We start from the raw sequence: 22,781 nt of genomic DNA on the forward strand, positions 1-22,781 counted from the left end.
TCAGATGAGGTGAGAAACATTTTCAAGGAGGCCTTGAAAACTTGAGACAAAGAAGCCTAGTTTTTTTTTTTAAATAGCTCTTGCTGTAAAACCTTGTGGAGTTCCCTCCTCCTTTCCCAGGGTGGAAATGGGCAAAGGGGAAAAACGGATGCGTAGAACCAGCGTTTTTAATACCCCTCACACATGAATCCCACATGTAGCGCTGCAGTTAAATTGGATGGAATCATAATGATGTCTGAATTCGGGCCGTCAGCTGGCCAACAGCTTGCTCTCTTGGCTACTCCGCGCTGGCTCACACATGTGGCTTTCTCAACAAGGGCTTCCAGTGCGTTCCGTACATTGAGTGTCAGCGCAACTTAAGTTTCCTGCGTAAGGATGTGGGCAAAAAGACTTGGCTCGCCTCGTATCTGGCTCCGAGCGAGAGTTTGAATGAAGTACAGGCTTCTATTTAGCAATCTATTCATGGCAGCGCTGAAGTTTGGGGTAAACATCATTAGAATCCGTAATTCCCAAGTAAGGCCCCACTACGTCCTCTTTAACCCATTTCTATTTCATTCGAGTCCCTATTTGGAAGCTTTTCTTGAGTTACATTTCTTAAGTGCAATAATCCAATCAAGTCTTATATGTATATCTGTGCCTGAGAAAGAGAGAGAGAGCTTGATTTTCTGCAAATCTGCACTGGAAAGATTCGCCTAACGGACATCAGCTCTGGGTTTTACTATTCATAACTTCAGATATGAGGAAAAAGTGAACAACTTTTTGATTTCAATACCATATGCTAAATCTGTAAAGGTTTAAAGTGTGATTGCTTTGGCTAAAAAAAAAAAAAAAAGAGAGAATAATGTTCTTAAATCCACCCGACTGAAAAGACTGATTTACGGTCAAAATAGCGTTTGATTAAAAAGGAAAAGAAGCCAGAAATGGGTCTTTTGTGTGCCCTTTTCTCACATTCACAGCAAAAGGAAAGGAGTGAGGCAACAGCTGTGCAATAAAAACACAAAAAAACGTGTGGCGTCATGAGTTAACGTTAAATCTGAGTCAGTGTGCCTTCTTTCTAATCTCTCTCCTCTTTTTCCATTCACTTCAACTGTGTCCTTTGGCTTGGACAAAGCGCTGCAGAACCTCTTTGAGATGCCGGCTAGGATGAGCGGTATGGACTAAAAAATGTATCACGATAATTTCTGGCATTTATCCCGATAATGATAAAAAAAATACCAATTCAACTCAACCTTTGTAACTATAAATCTATCACCACATTCAGTCTTTGGAGCCAAATCACTGCTCTAAAAGATACTAAATACTAAACCACACCAATTAAATTGAATTGATAAAAACCAATTAAATGAGTCTCTTTCTTTCTTTCTTTCTTTCTTTCTTTCTTTCTTTCTTTCTTTCTTTCTTTCTTTCTTTCTTTCTTTCTTTCTTTCTTTCTTTCTTTCTTTCTTTCTTTCTTTCTTTCTTTCTTTTCTCCCTTCCTTCCTTCCCTACTTCCTTCCTTCCTTCCTTCCTTCCTTCCTTCCTTCCTTCCTTCCTTCCTTCCTTCCTTCCTTCCTTCCTTCCTTCCTTCCTTCCTTCCTTCCTTCCTTCCTTCCCTACTTCCTTCCTTCCTTCCTTCCTTCCTTTCTCCCTTCCTTCCTCCTTTCCTTGTTTTCTCCCTTCCTTCTCCCCTTTCCTTCCTTCCTTCCTTCCTTCCTTCCTTCCTTCCTTCCTTCCTTCCTTCCTTCCTTCCTTCCTTCCTTCCTTCCTTCCTTTCTCCCTTCCTTCCTCCTTACCTTGTTTTCTCCCTTCCTTCTCCCCTTTCCTTCCTTCCTTCCTTCCTTCTCCCCTTTCCTTCCATCCTTCCTTCCTTCCTTCCTTCCCTCCTTCCCTCCTTCCTTCCTTCCTTCCTTTCTCCCTTCCTTCCTCCTTACCTTGTTTTCTCCCTTCCTTCTCCCCTTTCCTTCCTTCCTTCCTTCCTTCTCCCCTTTCCTTCCTTCCTTCCTTCCTTCCTTCCTTCCTTCCTTCCTTCCTTCCTTCCTTCCTTCCTTCCTTCCTTCCTTCCTTCTTTCCTTCCATCCTTCCTTCCTTCCTTCCTTCCCTCCTTCCCTCCTTCCTTCCTTCCTTCCTTTCTCCCTTCCTTCCTCCTTACCTTGTTTTCTCCCTTCCTTCTCCCCTTTCCTTCCTTCCTTCCTTCTCCCCTTTCCTTCCTTCCTTCCTTCCTTCCTTCCTTCCTTCCTTCCTTCCTTCCTTCCTTCCTTCCTTCCTTCCTTCCTTCCTTCCCTCCTTCCTTCCTTCCTTCCTTCCTTCCTTCCTTCCTTCCTTCCTTCATTTATCATTTTTACCGTGAGATGACAAATTCTTACCGTGGGTAATTTCTTTGACGGTTTATCATGAACGGTAAAATATCACCCATTCCTACTGCCGGCAGGGCCTGCTTTTCCCCCTCTGCAGGATTTAATGTCCGTGTCCTGCCTAAAGCTGCTAAAGACGGAGCTGTTAACTAATTGAGAGTGATGCTGCTGATTTAATGAGAACTACGGGAACCACGGCGGGGACTACGAGAGCGGCGGGGCCAAAAAATCAATGGCTGGCCGCTGTGCGACTGTGTGACAGCCCCGGGTCCAAACATTTCAGATAAAGTCAACACATAAAATGAGAAAGGAGCAATTTTGTTGCACATGTGTGTCTTGAGAAGAAAAATGGAGATATGGCTGCCAGAAAAATGCTGATATGCGTGTGTTGCTGTGGAAAAGCAGACGGAGCTGGGAGGGATTTTGCTTTCTCTTTTCGTCAAGGCCGCGCTCTGTCACTCTGTCGAGTCAAGTGTGAGGAGAGTTCACTCCGGAGCAGATCATTCATCACTGATAGCATTATTCTATCAATGATTGTAGCATCCATTAATGTCAAAGTTAAGCATGTCCTTCACATTTCTGTGTAGCCATCGACCTGACCTGACCAGAACTGTCTTTGCTCCGGAGCAACGACGCTGCTGGAAGTTTGATCAAAAAGTCCATGTTCCAGACCAGATATCAGCACCATTCAAGGGGACAAAACTTGCTTATAATTTTTGAAAATATCTGTAGTCTGTAGTTGATATTTTGGTATGATAACTGTGGCAGGGTGGAGAGGCTGACGGGACACACCTGTGTCCCATCAGCCTGAGTGGCTGCAGCTCCTCCACCCTGCCACAATAACCATTCCTGAGTGGCAGCTGGATCATAGTTATCAGCTCATGAAGTTCAGAAAATTACATTTTAGATGCTGCTGCATATCCTGGTTTAGACTCATCCAGAGTTTTCAGAAATGATGGTTTTTGGTGACTTTGAGCTTCGTTTTCGTGTAAACGAATGGCCAAAATGCATGAAAACGCCACCGTTTTTGCTACGTGTAAACGGGGCCTAAGTCTACTCGCCAATCAAATGTGTGGGTGTGCCTGTAGCTTGTGATGTCATAATTCAAAACTCACCAAACCAAGTATTGGCAATAAATACCTAATTCTTTGTAAGTGCATATTTTGTGAACCTTTGTCTGTAAGGAGAGCGTCAACTTGCACACATCAATATTTCATGAAAATTGGGATAAATTCTCAAATTTGGCACATTTATACAACGATTCGGTTGTTAGCAAGACCTAAAGTGCCTTGTGGAGAAAACCAATCAACCGTACTTTTACTTTAGAAATAGTTTAAAAGGTACTGAATATACTATATATATATATATATATATATATATATATATATATATATATATATATATATATATATATATATATATATATATATATATATATACATATGAATAAACACTGTTTCCTTCATAATCTCTTACAAAGATGCTCCATTTTCAACGACAATCCAGATCTGAATATTTGAAAATTACTATCACGATTCTGTATTTCAACTAGGCCTTTGTTAAAAAGATCGATGCTCCGATTTTAAATCGATTCTCATATTAATTCCTAAAAATCGATTCATATGTCTAAAGATGGATTTATTTATTTATTTTTATTTATTTTTTTCATCATTACATTACAACTTTTGGTACTTTTTTGTTTATGCCCAAAAAAGGAATATTTTGTTGGACACGAGAATAACTGGTGCCATTTTTTTGCCTTTAAATATGTTTAAAGTTTTCAGTTATAATTGCATAAATTGTCTATATTTCTTTGCTTTATATACTGTCTTGGGGTTACATTTGCATAAATGTTAAAAACCAAATTCTCATAAATGGGGGAAAAAATAAAACCGATTTCCTCCGTCTCTGTTTCCTCCCTGGATCTGTTTGGTAATTCTGACCCACATGATGTTTCTGAAAGCAGTTCTATCAGCATTCTGGGAGCTGATTGGTCCTTACAGCATCATTAGCTGCAATACTTGCTGTTTAATCTCAATATAATACTAGTAGTAATATGTTGCAGAACTACAGTCATATAATTCATGCAACAGCTCAAAAAACTGTTTTATTAACAGTAACCCAAATCAATATCGGATCGAATCGGATCGAATCAAAGCGTGATAATCGATTCTGAATCTTAAGAATCGGAATCGAATAGATTCTTGACATTTGAATCGATCCCCAGCCCTAATTTCAACTTTACTCTAATAATGACAGATGCATTGACCTATAGATCTACTGTATATGAATCTATGGTGGTTTCCACACTGTAAAAACAAATCTAAAGCATTTTCTTAATTCAGATTACTCCCAGTAGATCTGGTCTGAAAGCAGCAGAGAAAAGTGCAGTAGAAACTCAGGGTCGTTACCATGTCTGCATCCGTGGCTGTTAGCTGCATTATCTTGAAGCCATCTCCGACATTCTCCTCAATGGTCACATCAAGAATGTCATTAGGAAAAACGGGCGGGTTGTCATTGACGTCCTGTAGCGTGATTTCCACCTGCGGGATGAGAATAAATACCACAGTTTCCATTAGAACGCTGCCAAATGTCTGCAGTCTGCCTTGAGATTAATGCAAAGAAGAAAACACTCCTGTCTTTTTTTTTTGCGTTTCAGAGGACGAAGAGGCTGCACTGCGAAGGGAAATTTATCTTTTTCTAACTCCGGAGAGGGTTTGACAGAAAGAAAAAGCTGTGAAACTGTGAAGTTTAGTATATTGCCTTGAAAGGTTAAAAAAAGACGGGGAAGGAGAGTAAATATTAGAGTGTGTAAAGTCAAGATGCAGGACCTGAGCATTTGTTAAAGTCATCAGGCGGACTGTAACTCATCACTGCATTACTTGTAATCTTCTGACATATGGTCCGGTGCATAAACAAAGCTATGCCATACAAATATGTAAGAGTTGAGCAAAAATGAGATACACAGTATCCAAGTCACGCAGTCGCATCCTGGGAGGTGCTTCGCTAAAGTTATCACACGTGTTCACGTTTCCTGGAGTTATGTAACTGGGAAACTTAAACACGTGAGAAATAAAGTGCGTTAAACAACAAATGCATGAGTATTTACCAGGTTAGATTGAAAACAGTGACACAAATGTAGCCTAACAAGCCGAGCTTGTGAGAACAAAAAGGGTTACAACCGAGGTAAAGACTGAAAAAGGCTTTACTGGTATTAATATTGTGGATATTAACTTCCCAAGTCTTCGTCCATATATACGTTAATGCTTTCTCGAGCCTCGAGTCCCAATGTGGCCCAGGGCTGGGCGATATATATCGAGATTTTAATATATATCGATATATTTTCAAACGCGATATGGTACGAGACAATATCGTTTATATCGATTTAAAGATTTGAGATTTGCACAAATGTTTTGTTATTTGCACAAATGTCAACCTCAGTGGAAAAGTCTGCCTGTTACTGTCTACATTGTATTAATTGCACAGTGTATTTTAATGTAATTGTTATGCAGGAAAGGGATATTTGTTTTATTTTATTCAAGAAGCATTTTGATTCTATATATGCAGGCAGTTTATTATTATTTCATTTGTTTTATACATTTTGATATTGTGCAGACCTCTGTTAACAAAGGAACCTGTGTGACATTTGGCACGAGGCTTTGTATTAAAACTGACTGTTTTTTTAAGGGTTTGCCTCAGAAAGAAATGAAGCTAACAGAGATGCTAACAGAGATGCTATGCTATAATGCTTTGGGGGAAACCCCAATTATGGCACAGAAAAAATATCGATATATATCGAGTATCGCCATTCAGCTAGAAAATATCGAGATATGACTTTTGGTCCATATCGCCCAGCCCTAATGTGGCCTGACTGCTTACAAAATTCTGATTCTGTAAATATTATTGGAACATTAAAAGCTTTCACTCAATGTAAAATGAAGTAGTGATATTCAAGATCAAGAAAGATTCAAGAAATTCACTTTTAATTCTCTTATTTGATCCCATTTTTCATGTTTATTTCCATTCAAATTCTAAGATTCAGAGATACATTTTGATGAGACACTGAAAAGCATGAAAGCTAGACGGTGTGTGCGTTGTGATATTGTAAATTATCGATTATAACCAACTATGAAACTGGTGTTTTTAGATTTACCGACATGATCCTTCTCCTCTATTTAGGTAATATTTCTCTTATTTGATACAGAAAGATTAAATTGCGGTCGGGTTTGGACAGAATCAACTAAGCCTAAAATGAAACTTTGGTTTTCAGAAAGAGGGAAGTCATTTTATTTCACATCCAGTTTATGAAATGAAGTCAGGTTTTTCAGGTAAGGCTTTAACTTGAGTAAGGTGTGTTTAAAACATTAGACATTAACAGTAATACCTTAAAGTAGTTAAAAAAAGATCGAAAAGCTGAAGAAAGGATAGTCATTTTTAAACTCGTAAGGCAAAAAGTATTTATGCGGTCAGAATGAAGAGCAACTCCTTATTGGACTTTTGTACATTTTTAGCTGGTGAGGCATTAAGTTACGGCTTATGCCAAAAGTAATGCATAAAAAATGACTGTACATGACTTGTGCGGGTTAAGAAAATGACCCACAGAAAGACATGCCTTCATAAGTGAAAGCTGTTTATACTCATTTAAGAGTAATCTATAGAAATTACTAACTTAATTTATCAAGAAATCTGGAAAAGAGACAAAAACCCAGTCTATTTTTCTGCTAGTGCCGGTTCTGCAGAAGCGGCTCAACCTGCCGCGCGCTGACACCACGATGAGCAAATGCATTGTGGGTCTTCGTATACGGCGCCGGGACTGCAGATCGGGGGGAAATTGAACCATTTACAAATTGACTTGAGGCTCTTTTCCACAGAGACGTGCAGCGAGCGTAACTGTAGAGCAAACTAACTGCAGCTCGGGGAGTTTCACTTTCAACTGCTGGAAACCAAAATAAACACACATTACAGTAGACCACAGACCCCCCATGTGGATAAACTTTGCCCCGTCGGAGTAAAAGACTTTAGATAGTTAGATGTAACGCAGATGCAGCGGCGGTACGAGGGAAACCTGTGATCAGATCAATTGTTTATGTAGATTACATGATATTTGGAGTCATTTCTCTTGAGGATTCCCAAAGTTCCTCTGGCTGCTCTTAGACGACGACCCCCCCAATCCCTCCATGCTGCCACTAGTGCAGCGATGGCTACACAATCCTTTTGTTTGACTTCTGTTTTGTCACGGCTTTTGGATAAGCTGTTAATGCTCAAGTGTTGAAGACGTCTCAGCACACTCTTGATAAGAGATGTCGCTGCCCCCGTGGAGTCTGAGGGAGCTTTCACACGTGTCCCGTTTCAAGCAGTTGTTCCGGAACAGGGAACGTTTCCCCCTAAAGATCGGAACGTTTGGTATATGTGAACACAGCAATCGCGCTCTGAAACTGCACAAAACAAGCGAGCCGAGATCCTAGGAGAGGTGGTCTCGGCCTGATTCCATTCGAGACTTGAAACGGTTCTTTTTTATTTGTAGTGAGAACATAATCGACACTATCGCTGTTCGATTTTGCCCAAAAATAAAATCTCGATTTTTTTCTCTCAAAATCCGATTTTCGATTACGATTACGATTATTTTGTGAATTGACAAAAGGCAAAGAAATGATTTCAAATATGCTGTTTTTTTATTGAACATTTTCTCCATTGGGCTTCAAGTGCAAACTTTGCTCTTATTAAACCAAAAATGAATGAATAAAGTGCAAAACTCTGTAAAATAAGTTGAAAAAAAGTTTTAAAAAATATAATAAAATGTAAAGTTTTATCTCTGGAAAAAAAAATCAGCAAATCAGCACTTGCAAACATACAGTAAGTTATATTTCCAATTAAATAAAACAAGACATTTTCTAATTAAACTAAACTGGGTCTTTGCATGCTAAATAATAATGCAACCCATGAAGGAGGTAGAGGTGTGTAATGTCAGTCATTACATTGAATTGAATTGAATTAGCTGCCAATACTTGCTGTTTAATCTCAATATAATACTAGTAGTAATATGTTGCATAACTACAGTCATATCATTCATGCAACAGCTGAAAAAACTGTTTTATTAACACTAACCCAAATCAATATCGGATCGAATCGGATCGTGATAACCGATTCTGAATCTTAAGAATCGGAATCAAATCGATTCTTGATATTTGAATCGATCCCCAGCCTTATTGCCTTGTGAACACAAACTCCACAAACGAGAAACGGAACAACTGTATCGATTTATCCCCTGAATCGGAACAAAACAAACGGGCCAGAGGTCTGAAAGCACCCTGAGTGACGGTCGGTGTGAAAAAACAAGACCTTTCATGAACTCTATTCGGGGGCCGACTGGTGAAATATAAACTACCTCATTTTCCAACATCAACCGCCAACTGTGCAAACATGTCAGATGTCGTCCAGTTGTTGTAACACCAACCGCAAGAGCAATAGATGTAAGAAATAACAACGACTAAGCAGTTTTCTTTTCTTTAACATCAATATGTTGAAGAAATCATGTCATGTTATTCAATTTTATGATTTGTGTTATTATAAAATCATGCAAATTATGTTCAGAGCAAAATCAAAAATGCTCCCTGACTCAATACAGAGGTTCTTTTCAATTCAGGAAACTCCCTATAATCTTAGAGGTGTCTGCAATTTCACTGTACAAAAAACTAAAAAAGGTATGAAAAGGAGACGTGTCTCCATTACTGGAGTTAAATTCTGGAATGATGCCAACATTAATCTAGTCATTCGGTAAACGGTAAAATATCACCCATTCCTATTTTATAAGCAGTTTGCTTCAGCCTATGCCTTTTTAGTCATTGTTCAACACATTTTTGGTTTTGTATGAAATGTAAATGCTGTGCACAATGTTTTTTTTTGTGTTTTGTGTTGTCATGACTGAATAAACTTCATTCATTCATTCATTCATTCCTTATACGACTGTTGTTGCACCTCCAACTACATTAAGACGGCGTTAACACAAGGTGGGTTCCCCTTTTCCTCAGCGGCTTCACTTTGCAGCGATCTGGCTGGATTTCCATTCATAACCCAGATCTTGGCCTGATATCGCCTCCGCCTCATCTACTAACCCAAATACGCATTTTACAGCCAGTAAACACGGCTCGCCTTTGAATCATAACAGTCATCTTGCCGCACGCATTCTTTGTTTATCGCTGCCATAAATATGCAGGAACCGTGTTTAAATTCTCCAGCGATAGCATCTTCATTAACGCTGACAGTGATTATGATAATTCACGTTATCAGGCAGCCCCGTCCCCCCTGTGACAAACACAGATGCTGCCACGCATAAGTGGGATCAAATGGGAAACGGGGGATTGAAGATAATTCTACAATGGGTGCAGAATTTAAGGCAAACGAGGGTTTTCCCGCTGGACACTTACAGTACGGAGCGGACAATGGAGCTCAAGGCCGCATGACTGGCGAGGTGCAGGGTCAGACACAGCGGCCTATTCATACTCTGCTTTTGACAGGAAGAGCACTCTTCACGAGCCTCGCAAATCTACTCTGCAACCAACAGAAGCAGGAAACACTGAATAACAGCTGCAACTGATTCCTTTTGGACAAAAAAAAGAAAAGAAAAATTCCTCTGCTCATTAAAAGCGACCCAGAACCAAGAAGTTTGAGACGGGGGAAGAGACGGCTGAAACGGTGTCACGGTCGGTCTGGAACAAAGTGTGCTTTCCCCTGTTTACTGTTGTGACACTAAAAGCAGGCGACGCCGGCCGGGGTCACAATTACAGCTCCGTATTCATCTGATCTGGCCGGACGGATGAGGACGAGGATGCCGTCCACTTATTAAACCAAACTCTGGCCTGGTGTCGTTCTGTCAGCATGAGTGGAGATAATTACAGGACAACAAGGCAGCACTATGTCCCGAGCAGGCAGCACATTAATTTGTATTTTGAACCTGCACTTGATAAACCTGGTAAAGGTATTTGTTTAATTTTCTGTTGCACACAGGTCACTTATGTACGACGGAGTATTAGCGCCAAACTAAGACAAAAAAAATTGGAAATTATGAGAATAAAGTCATAATATAATGAGAATAAAGTCGTAAATTTACCAGAATAAAGTCGTAATGTTGCAAGAATAAAGTCGTAATATTAGGAGAATAAAGTCGTAAAATTACAAGAATAAAGTCGTAATATTACGAGAATAAAGGAATAATATTACGAGAATAAAGTTGTAACATTACGAGAATAAAGTCGTAATGTTGCGAGAATAAAGTTGTAAAATTATGAGAATAAAGTCGTAATTTTATGAGAATAAAGTCGTAATATTATGAGAATAAAGTTGTAATATTGCGAGAATAAAGTCGTAATAGAAAAAAGTCGTAATATTATGAGAATAAAGTCGTAATAGAATAAAGTCGTAATATTATGAGAATAAAGTCATAATATTCCGAGATTTAAGTCGTAAAATTCCGAGAATAAAGTTGTAACATTACGAGAATAAAGTCGTAAAATTACGAGAATAAAGTCGTAATAGAATAAAGTCGTAATATTATGAGAATAAAGTCATAATATTACGAGAATAAAGTCGTAAAATTCCGAGAATAAAGTCGTAAAATTCAGAGAATAAAGTCGTAAAATTCAGAGAATAAAGTCGTAAAATTCAGAGAATAAAGTTGTAACATTACGAGAATAAAGTGGTAATTTATGAGAATGAAGTCGTAATATTATGAAAATAAAGTGGTCATTTATGAGAACTCTAACAAGAAGAGCATCTTCTCCCTGTGTTAAAATGACGAATATTGAGCATCTTGTGAAGTTATATTTATATATTTATAATATATTACAACTTTATTCTCGTAATATTACGACTTTATTCTCAAAATATTATGACTTTATTCTCGTAATTTTTTTGTCTTAGTTTGGCCCTAATACTCTAGATTAAAAATATAATAAAATCATCTGATCATATTCCGCCTCAGTGGCAAATACAACCTTGGATGAAGAACATATTATTTTTTAACTAATTTAACAAAAAATGGGCCAACAAGAAAAAAAACTAAACAAACAGGTAGAGGACACTGAGTTGTAGATCCATCTTTGGCCTTGATAAGTAAAGTTGTAATTTCCCGACACTAAAAGCTGCGACGCAGGCCGGGGTCACAATTACAGCTCCGTATTCATCTGATCTGGCCGGACGGATGAGGATGAGGATGCCGTCCACTTATTAAACCAAACTCTGGCCTGGTGTCGTTCTGTCAGCATGAGTGGAGATAATTACAGGACAACAAGGCAGCACTCTGTCCCGAGCGGGCGTGAAGAAGTCACAATGGCAGCGGCTCGCGACTCGGCTCGCGCCCGAGCCCGAGCCCGAGCCCGAGCCCGAGCCCGAGCCGAGGGAGCGGGGGCCGAGTCAACAAACAATGAATATTTATGTCCCGCCCTGTGTGTCCCCTTGATGTGTAAATAATGCAAGGCCCACTTCTGAGGAGTGAACTAATTAGGGTAGAAGTGCAGTTTTTAGAAATAATTACGCCTCATGCTTCCAGTGTGCATTACCCAGAATCCCACGGGTCAGAAATGCTGGATATCAAAGAGATTTGGAGAGAAATTGGAGAAAATGGAAGAGGATGCAAGGTCAGGAATGGGGGGGCGGGGGGGCTGGAATAGAGGTTTTTATTCCCCCTGCCTCAGTACTCGAGTTGTAAAAAAAAATCAGGGGGGATGGTGGATTTTATCATATGGGGACAGATAATTTGTGCTGATTACAAATAATATAATATATTACAAATAATAGCAGTGACCAAAACACCTGCAGAAATACTGCAGGAATGACATAGCAGCAGTTAAATGCAGCCTTCTGTAAGCTTTAAATATCCACTGGGCTTACATCAAATACATCAAAACACAACAATAAAAAACACTTTTCTGAACTTATCAATATGACTCTGTCCTTCACAGGATAAGTAAAATGGATCACTGCAAAAACTCTAAATCTTAACAAGAATATTTGTCTTATTTCTAGTTAAAATGTCTCATTTTAGTAAAAAAAATCTCATTACACTTAAAACAAGACTCATCACTGGAAAAAACAACAATTTTCACCTGTTTCAAGTAGATTTTCACTTAAAATAAGTAGAAAAATCTGCCAGTGGGACAAGATTTTTTTGCTTGTAATGAAAAAAACCCGAAACACACCCGAAAAAAACACGAAAAAAAAACTGAAAAAATCCCGAAAATAAACCCGAAAAAATCCGAAAAAATCCTGAAAAAATCCTGAAAATAAACCCGAAATAAACCCGAAAAAATCCTGAAAAAATCCTGAAAATAAACCCGAAATAAACCCGAAAAAACCCGAAACACATAAGATAAATCTTGTCCCACTGGCAGATTTTCCTACTTATTTCAAATGAACATTTACTTGAAACAGGTGAAAATGGTCAAATAAGTTATTTTTCTGGTGTTATTTTTCTGGTGATGACTCTAAATGTTGAAATAGCAGTAAAACCACATTCATTGATGAAATGACATAAGGGATGGAAAGGGGGGATGGCAGTTTTTCAGGGGGGATGATTTGGACCGTTTTTATTTCAGGGGGGATGCCGTCCCCCCTCATCCCCCCTCATCCCCCCTCAACTCCAGTACTGCCCTGCCTCGTCTGCGGCTCATCGCGGGCAGACGGAGAACCCCGGCGCCGCGGCCCAGGCAGGTGAAACACATTAGTTTACAAGCTAAAAGATTGTGTTTCATGAACTACTGTTTCAGGTTGCAGGTGCTGCTAACTGGCTGCCAGGGTTTTATTATTTATGGGGAGGTATGAATGATTCACACGTCGAGTGGTTCCTGAGTGCTGTCGATTATGAGGCCGTCGTGCCGGTGATGGAAAGTCCTGGTCCGGGCGACGGAGACCCGAGCTCAGACTCTGAATTCCCACAGCTTGAATGACAAAAGCAGGAACGACAGGTGGATGATTCAGATGTCTGAGGGCGTGTCATCTAATCCAGCCCCGGAATATCCAACTTTAAAAGGGTCATTTCACTCAAATTAGGAAAAAAATAAGTTTTTTCATTAACCTGTGGAAGTATATAACTACACTGTGTGGAATATTCAAATATAATTACCGTATTTTCTGCACTATAAGCCGCTACTTTTTTCATAGGTTTTCAACCGTGCAGCTTATACAAAGGTGCAGCTATTCTGTGGATTTTTCTTCCACCGCTCGGGGCGCTCTAACCGGAATTAGAATCAAAACTAATACAAAATAAATGCAAATAGAATACGCTACTCCTTCTTTAGCAGATAGAAGTAGGTAGATGCAGATTCTGTCCCGTTTTAATCAGCAAAGTTGCTGCCGTGTTAAAAGACACTTAGGAAAGGATCTATTTAGGTACAAACATGTACATCATTTACAGTTCAAAATCGTTCGGTACATGTAGTAAATATCTAATCTAACAACATAAATATCTGCAGCTTGCATATCTTTTTTTTTTAAATAGAGCGGATGCGGCTTGTATATCTTTTTTAAATTATTTCTTTTTAAATAGAGCGGATGCAGCTTATATGCAGGTGCAGCTTATAGTCCAGAAAATACGGTAAACGTATGTGTTATTCGTGTGATTAAAAATATAATAAAATCATCTGATAATAGCCCGCATCAGTGGCAAATACAACCTTGGATGAAGAACATATTGTTTTTTTAACTAATTTAACAAAAAAATGGGCCAACAAGAAAAAAACTAAATAAACAGGTAGAGGACACTGAGTTGTGGATCCATCTTTGGCCTTGATAACTAAAGTTGTAATTTCCCGTCTGATATTTTGGAGCAGTTTCGGTCCACTGCGTTAAAGCCTCAAGAGAAACTGCTCCTTTACTCCAGGAGTCTAAGTTTAAGTTTACACTTCTTCCTACTCCTTTTTTGGCACATGTAAATCAAGATAGCAAGTTTTAAAGGATGAAATTCTTTGTTTTGTTGTTTTGTTTTCTTAAACTTCTCATGAAGTTTTTTTTTTTTACATGTACAAAAATAAAATAAATCAAATCAAATCAAAAAGTCTTGTGATTTGTTCAAATGTACTTTTGTCAATCTGACACCGGCTCGTTGGGTCTGACGTTGGGTCTGTCTATTTCCCTTTCCTTGTGCATCAGGGTATATTTAGAGTACTGTAAATCTCTGACCTTGAGGTATATTTTCGGACATCCATTCTTGGAAAACTGTCTTGAATGCTTTTCACTTTTCACTGCAAAAGGTTGCTTTTAAATTTCCTCAGAAATGTTTACATCCCCCATTTCCAGTTTGATGCGCGGCAGCGATGACCTCTGCCACAGCGCTGCTTATTTCTGTCCATCGTAGGAATGTGTCAACACGGCTGACCAGTAAACCGCCGAAACAACCGTTTTCATAAAGGCCTGAACACCTCCTAATGATCCATTCATAAAGAACGGGGGACTACGGGGACCTGACTGCAACTTGCCCTCTTAAATCATGTGCAGAAAGTATTGCCCACATGTTTTTAACTGATTTGGCTTCATATTTGTCAAAGAAATAATGGTCTGGTGGAAAAAGTAATATTCTTGTTAGGTTAAGTTGTATATTTTTCATCAGATGCTGTATCATGTTTAAACGTAGCCCTAAAAGAGGGGATACAAACTTTTGTACATAACTAACTGCTTTAAAAACTACAATCTGGGTAAAATAAGACTTTAAAATCACAATAACATTTAGCCATTTCCAAAAAGATGGGTCTCCAAAGGTTTGAGAAGTCGGCAGACGTCAAATCATAAACACGGAGTTCAAGTCTCCGTCGGCCGGCAGATTTCTGGTTTTGACTGTGGGTAAAAGCATCACCTGCCACTTAAAAAAAAGCAGAGGTATTACAGGTTTCCATATGTTTCCTACTTAAAGAGTCTCATAGTTGCAGTCGTGCCAAGTCTGCTGCAGACGGACGGCCAGACGCACGGAGGGGATAGTTCCTGCAGGAGCAACAAATCTATTATCTGAGCACAATTCCTCGTAGGCTGTGCACGTAATTTGTCATTTACAAACTCAGTTGTTTTCAATAACTGGTGGAAAGCCTGATTATTTAAGTGAGCAATGGCTTGTATTACGAGATGAGTAATACAGTACATTCCCGCTCTGCTGAACACCAAAAGCCTTGGAGTGAAATCCACATCATTAGCACAAAAAAATGTCTGCAGGGCTTGCTGGAAAAAATGGTGACCTGTGAGTGCGACTGATGCAACAGTTGGCCTGTGAATGCTGAGCTCATCTGATCATAAAGACCCGGGGCGAGGGTGCACGTCCTGCAGGATCTAACCATCTTAAAATGATTAAAAATCTCATTAGCTGCCGTCGACGACTCCAGGTCAGGGGGTTGGGGGGAAGCGGCGACTTCCAGCTAGGGATGGGCGGTATGGACTAAAAAATGTATCACGATAATTTCTGGCATTTATCCCGATAACGATAAAAATGACGATAAAAAAAATACCAATTCAACTCCATCTTTGTAACTATAAATCTATCTCACTCTCAGATCCGCCAATTCTTTCTTTCTTTCTTTCTTTCTTTCTTTCTTTCTTTCTTTCTTTCTTTCTTTCTTTCTTTCTTTCTTTCTTTCTTTCTTTCTTTCTTTCTTTCTTTCCTTCCTTCCTTCCTTCCTTCCTTCCTTCCTTCCTTCCTTCCTTCCTTCCTTCCTTCCTTCCTTCTTCCTTTTTTCCTTCCTTCCTTCCTTCTTTTCTCCCTTCCTTCCTTCTTTTTTCCTTTTTTCCTTCCTTCCTTCCTTCCTTCCTTCCTTCCTTCCTTCCTTCCTTCCTTCCTTCCTTCCTTCCTTCCTTCTTTTCTCCCTTCCTTCCTCCTTTCCTTGTTTTCTCCCTTCCTTCTCCCCTTTCCTTCCTTCCTTCCTTCCTTCCTTCCTTCCTTCCTTCCTTCCTTCCTTCCTTCCTTCCTTCCTTCCTTCCTTCCTTCCTTCCTTCTATCATTCCTTCCTTCCTTCCTTCCTTCTATCATTCCTTCCTTCCTTCCTTCCTTCCTTCCTTCCTTCCTTCCTTCCTTCTATCATTCCTTCCTTCCTTCCTTCCTTCCTTCCTTCCTTCTCCCTTCCTTCCTTCCTTCCTTCCTTCCTTCCTTCCTTCCTTCCTTCCTTCCTTCCTTCCTTCCTTCCTTCCTTCCTTCCTTCCTTCCTTCCTTCCTTCCTTCCTTCCTTCCTTCCTTCCTTCCTTCCTTCCTTCCTTGCTTCCTTCCTTCTTTCTATCATTCCTTCCTTCCTTCCTTCCTTCCTTCCTTCCTTCCTTCCTTCCTTCCTTCCTTCCTTCCTTCCTTCCTTCCTTCCTTCCTTCCTTCCTTCCTTCCTTCCTTCTTTCTTCCTGCTCTCTCCTTCCTTCTTCCCTTCCTCTTTTAAAAATCGTAAAATATCACCTATTCCTACTTCCAGATTGAGCAATTCCATTTTGCATCATCCATTTTTCAGTGACGTGCATGAGCCCAAGTTTGGGTCTAGACTGGGATCAACACAAAGTCCCAAATGCAACACTTTGTTTCCGCGCCCTAGCCAGAATCTTAAGCTGTTGAAAGAAATTAGTCAGGCTTTTAGGAGAGAATAAACAGTGAATTAGCAGAAAGGAATTTTTGCAATGCCATAAAGGAATCGAAAACCTTTTTGAAAAGTGCTTATTACAGTGACACACGATGAACAAACAGCCAAAACTAATTCAATGCTTGTTTGTTTACAATGGCAGGATGGTTATCTAAGGTTACACCACTCTAAAGCTTCAGACGGGCCTCGTGTAACACGAGGACGGCTCTTCAAGGGGCTGGCACGGCTCGGACGGGTTCGGAGAGTATTTCAACAGAAGCGGAAAAACACAAATCCTCCAGTTGCTGCATTTCCTAAAAAGTGCAGAAAAGTATTCCCTCAAAACTTCTCATATTCAAGCAGAATATCCAAATAATGGCTGAAACCTTTTGAAGGGCCTGTGACCTGCACAAGTTCAACAAGAAATCAAACTCCCAGGAGTAACTACCCAACCTTCTATATGTATTGGAAAACCATATAATCCTCATAGTTCTTGAAGTCTTTAGGGTCAATTGTACTGGATGAAGGGATCTGTCATCCATCAGCTTCGGGAATAGGTTACACAGTGTTTAGAAGAAGCCCAGACTCATGTCTGTTTGCCTTAATCTGAAAACCGTACAGCGTGATCCATGAACATCTGATGAGCTTCGTCCACTGTAAGAGAAGAGCGAGCGTGCTTTCCTTCATCCTCACTTCCTCATCTACCTTTCCCAGTGGTTGTTTCAAATATTTAGACTGAACGTCCCAGACTCTTGGCTCCGGGTTTGTGGATCTGAAGACCTCGTGATTCCTTACAGGTCAAGGATATCGGTAAAAAGTTTCTGTCTTGGCTCGACGCTCCGACGACCAGCGAAAGGAACACAACAAAATAATTACGGCAAGGTCAAAGCGATCTCCTCTGCACGGCTTCTTCAACATGTGTACTATTGCAACTGGCCCAAACTGTCAAACAAATGCCTGCGGGGTAATTCATCTTCCGACCGCAGTCATCGGGCACGGTGCAGTGCGCGCACGCTCAGGAGTTAGGAATTTGAGCGAGCCGGAGTTGAGGGGAGAGTGCCAGGGGGGGGGGGGGGGGGGGGGGGGGGGAAGGCAGACAAAGCTGGACGCCGGCCAAACCTCAACGTGCTGTTCAAGAGAGAAGTCAGGGTGGATAGGATAGGAGAGGATAGGATAGGATTCAACTTTAATAATCCCCAAAGGGGAAACTTCATTGTCACCATGGCCACAACAATACAACATAGAACAATCAACAATACACATTAACATGTCTCCACATAGGGACAGCCGTGGATCAAAACAACAAAAAATAACCAGAAAATGGCCGCGCTTTTTGGCGTCTAGCGTCGCCACGGTAACGCTTTTGAAAGAGAAAAGTAATGCATGTAGTTGCAGGATGGAGACGCACCTTTTGATGTATAACACACCTGGGTTCACGATACGGTTCGGGCTGAATTAACTCTCGAAGGAATGGCATAAATTGCTCCAAAATTACGCGATTAATTCAGAATGTTCAAAATGGCCGACATCCTGTTCGGTTTCGGCCATGGCGCCAAGAGACTTTTCTTTAAGTTGCGACATGATACAGGCGTGTACCGATCTTTGTTCATGTACGTCAAACCATATTATGGGGCTTGAGGCGCAAAGTTTTTTTGGTCTGAACCAATCAGATGAAGGGTGGGCGCGCCTTTTGGCGTCTAGCGTCGCCACGGTAACGCTTTTGAAAGAGAAAAGTAATGCGTGTTGTCGCAGGATGGAGACGCACATTTTGATGTATAACACACCTGGGTGCACGTTAAGGTTCGGGCCGTATTAACTGCCGAAGGAATGGCATAAATTTCGCCAAGATGACACGATTAATTCAAAATGGCCGACTTCCTGTTCGGTTTCGGCCATGGCGCCAAGAGACTTTTCTTTAAGTTGCGCCATGATACAGGTGTATAGTGATTTCCGTGCATGTACGTCAAACCGTATTGTGGGGCTTGAGGCACAAAGTTTTCTGGTAACTTTTTGGGCACGTTTAGGGGGGCAAAAAGGCCCTCCTTTTCGTCAGAAGAAAGAAAGAAAGAAAGAAAGAAAGAAAGAAAGAAAGAAAGAAAGAAAGAAAGAAAGAAAGAAAGAAAGAAAGAAAGAAAGAAAGAAAGAAAGAATAAAGAAAAAATTCCTACAGATACAATAGGGCATTCGCACTGTCAGTGCTCGGGCCCTAATTAAAAGTGCACTGTACAAGAGAATATGGCAGCAAGTTATGACAGTCTAAAAGAGTGGCTGCAGTTTAAATTTGCAATTTTGCAATTTGCAGTACAAGGGTTAATATAGCAGCAAGAGATGACATCAGAAGTTAAAAAGTCTGGTTGTTGCAGGAACAAAGGACTTCCTAATTCTCTCTGTGGAGCATATGGGCAAAAGAAGCCGTCTACTTCTGCTAGGTGCAAGCCTATACCCCCCCAAACCCTCCACCATCCACCCTCCACCGTCCACCCCACCCGTCCCGCCTTCAGTCTCCCCTGAATCTCCTGCAGCTCAGTGGAAGAGAGAAAAAGTTAAAGAGAGAGAGAGGGAGACAGACAAAACAAAAGAGGAGCGTCTGCAAACGATCACCAAACATGCCGGCTCCACGCAGCCAACAAGGGAGAGGAGACGAGAGACAATGTCGGACAAGTGGTTTTAATAAAGGGGATCGCTCTCCTCTCTGTGGACCACTTCACCAACTGTTAAAAGATTGTTTGTCTACACCCGGCCTCCTCAAGCCCCCCCCTTCCCTCCCATCCTGCACAACAAGTTTCCCTCCGAGCGCTCCTGGTAGGCCGTATAATCCGGCAGGATGAATAACCCACCAGGCCAACGCGGGCCAAGATATTGTTTCATTGAGGCTCCGGGCCCGTCTTCGCTCACAAGCAGAGTGGAAACAAATCATGACGCGCTGTCATAGTTAATAGTCCCGTATCCGGCCAGGCAGGAGTGCAAGCTGACGCTTCTCCTTCACTATAAACAGACATAACTCTTTCCCTATTAGCCTGTATCTGTGCGAGTTAGATGGAAAGTTTAATTAGACCTTGTGTTGAGATCAGAGTAGACATAATGGAGGCGAGAGCGAGATTCGGCTCTCCTTGGAGCTGGAGCACAATTCAAAGCCATCGTCCAAATTACCATAGCCTATTAGACGCCGCGCGCTCTGTATCCATCCGCTGAAAGGTTAGAAGAACATCAAAAACAAGCATTTTCTCCTTCTTGTGAGATGAAAGCTGAAAAACAAAATAATTAGCCTATTTGTGGAAACTATGCTTTGAAGATGCAAAGGAAAGAAATGTATTTTCTTTTTTATCGGTTATCTGTCTTTTTTTTTAAGGGCTTCTTAAAAATGGAACGAGACGGTAACTACAGCCTCTTTGCCGCCGAATGCAACGGTGGTGCCACTGACTCTGCACGAGTCTACGGCCTTATCACACCGCCCTCCCCACAATTACCCACAATCAAGCTCCCTGGACCATGGAGAGGAGAGAAGCAGGAAAACAAAGCTCTCAGCAACTGTTTTTAAACATTTCTTTAGGGTTGAAGATGTATAGATTTTAAAGCAACAGCATAATATACGACGTCCGTTTCATTTCCTGCAGGATAACCTCAGTTTCAGGGCAAACAATGGTACTTAGTTGTCCAATCATGGCGGCAGTTATCCTGATTTTACTGAGAAATACTTCAGTTCAACACGCCTATATCCAGCTATCCATTATTAAACTTGATGACATGTTTTAAAAAAGGACAAGAAGTTAGAGAATACTTCACAGCATCTATCCCCTCAACTAATCAGGAATTGAAGAATCCATGAGCTGCAGAAGGAGATTAACCCTTTAACAGTGGAAAACTCACAACATAAAAATAAGTGAAGCAGGGTGATAAAGCAATCGTTTTTAACACTTAAAGGCATTATCTGCCTATCAAATGCGGTCACATTATAGCTTCCTGTCTTTTATAACTTATCTGCTGCGTTTTTACAATGAATCATCTTAGACTTGACCAGATATGGTCAACAAACAATTTAATGGCATGTCATAACATTCCTATACACACAATTCCAGCTTTGGGAGTGCTGGCGATGGTTTGTTACGGAGGGTTTTTTTCTAACACTGGCTCTCTATGATGTCATCGAGGGCAGAGATTCATTTATGGCCGTGCTACGGGCGCTGTGCGTCCCAAAGCTTCAGGAGCAACTCTAAAAGTTTGTGCTTGTACTTATTTTTTAACCCTTGTGCTGTCTTTGGGTCAAAATGACCTAATTCTCCTGTTCCTTCTTTCCTCCTGCTCTCTCCTTCCTTCCTTCCTTCATCCCTTCCTTCCTTCTTTTCCCGTCCTTCCTTCTTTCCTCCTGCTGTCTCCTTCCTTCTTCGCTTCCTCTTTTCTCCCTTTGTTCCTCCTTTCCTTCTTTTTTCCCTTCCTTCCTTCTTTCCTCCTGCTCTCTCCTTCCTTCTTCGCTTCCTCTTTTCTCCCTTTGTTCCTCCTTTCCTTCTTTTTTCCCTTCCTTCCTTCTTACCTCCTGCTCTCTCCTTCCTTCCTTCCTTCCTTCCTTCCTTCCTTCCTTCCTTCCTTCCTTCCTTCCTTCCTTCCTTCCTTCCTTCCTTCCTTCCTTCCTTTCTTCCTTCCTTCCTTCCTTCTTTTTTCCCTTCCTTCCTTCCTTATTTTCTCCCTTCCTTCCTTCCTTCCTTCCTTCCTTCCTTCCTTCCTTCTTTTCATTCTTCCTTCCTTCCTTCCTTCCTTCCTTCCTTCCTTCTTTTCATTCTTCCTTCCTTCCTTCCTTCCTTCCTTCCTTCCTTCCTTCCTTCCTTCCTTCCTTCCTTCCTTCTTTTCATTCTTCCTTCCTTCCTTCCTTCCTTCCTTCCTTCCTTCCTTCCTTCCTTCCTTCCTTCCTTCCTTCCTTCCTTCCTTCCTTCCTTCCTTCCTTCCTTCTTTTCATTCTTCCTTCCTTCCTTCCTTCCTTCCTTCCTTCCTTCCTTCCTTCCTTCCTTCCTTCTTTCCTTCCTTCCTTCCTTCCTTCCTTCCTTCCTTCCTTCCTTCCTTCCTTCCTTCCTTCCTTCCTTCCTTCCTTCCTTCCTTCCTTCCTTCCTTCTTTCCTCCCTTCTTCTCTTGGATGAATATGTCCATGTTATTAACTCTGTTCATCAATAGATCAATAAAATAACAACGTAAATCAGTTTGATTATAAACTTCTGAAGTCACTCTAGATTCACAGCTTTTCTAGAGGCACCAGTCATTAAAATAAATGACTGAAAATGAGCCTACAAACTCACCGATGTCCCCAAACCAGAACTGTTGACTCCTTCTGAATAAATGCATATTTTAAAGATAGCTGCTGGATCGTTTGATGGGGACATGTGATCTGCAGGAGATATCCGGCATCTTTCCCTAAAGCCAGCACTGGTTTTCAGGACTTCTGCGAGAGCTGCAAAGATGCCTCACAGACTACTACGGGTTTCAGTTTCATCGCTGCCGTGAAAGATGATGAATGCATGAGAGTTACAGAAGCTCAGGGGAAGAAAAGCACATCAGCAAAGAATGTCTGTTTGGATTTGACCTAAAAAATCCTGCAGAAAGGCTCAGTCTGCGACCTAGAAAAGTGGGTTGCATGTATTATAACAATGTTTAGCACTCGTTCTTACTCAATCAGATCTGATTTCAGCCGTATTTACTGTTGTGGTTGGGAGAAAGTCAGAAAAAAAAAACAACCTTGCTCTCAAATGCTGCAGGTACCTGAAAATAGTTTCCTTTGGGGCTTTTTTTCTTTGGGGGGCATTCGAGGGTAATTAAGACGAAATGTTTTGCGTCTCAGTTTCCATTCATGTTGCAAAAGCAAAGCTTTTTATGTAAAAGTGAAGTGAAATATTGTAAGAGCTGC

General features: G+C 40.8%; 1 protein-coding gene across 1 annotated transcript in view; it reads right to left on the reverse strand.

Moving 5' to 3' along the window:
* The window catches only part of fat4 (FAT atypical cadherin 4), a 157,810-nt gene that overhangs the window by 74,397 nt on the left and 60,632 nt on the right, over positions 1 to 22,781 (reverse strand). Inside the window, 1 exon segment of the mRNA XM_061726489.1 lies at positions 4,742 to 4,873. Within this exon segment, the coding sequence (XP_061582473.1) occupies positions 4,742 to 4,873 (132 nt within the window).

The sequence above is a fragment of the Cololabis saira genome, chromosome 7, assembly GCF_033807715.1.
Source record: "Cololabis saira isolate AMF1-May2022 chromosome 7, fColSai1.1, whole genome shotgun sequence".
Taxonomy (NCBI): Eukaryota; Metazoa; Chordata; class Actinopteri; order Beloniformes; family Belonidae; genus Cololabis; species Cololabis saira.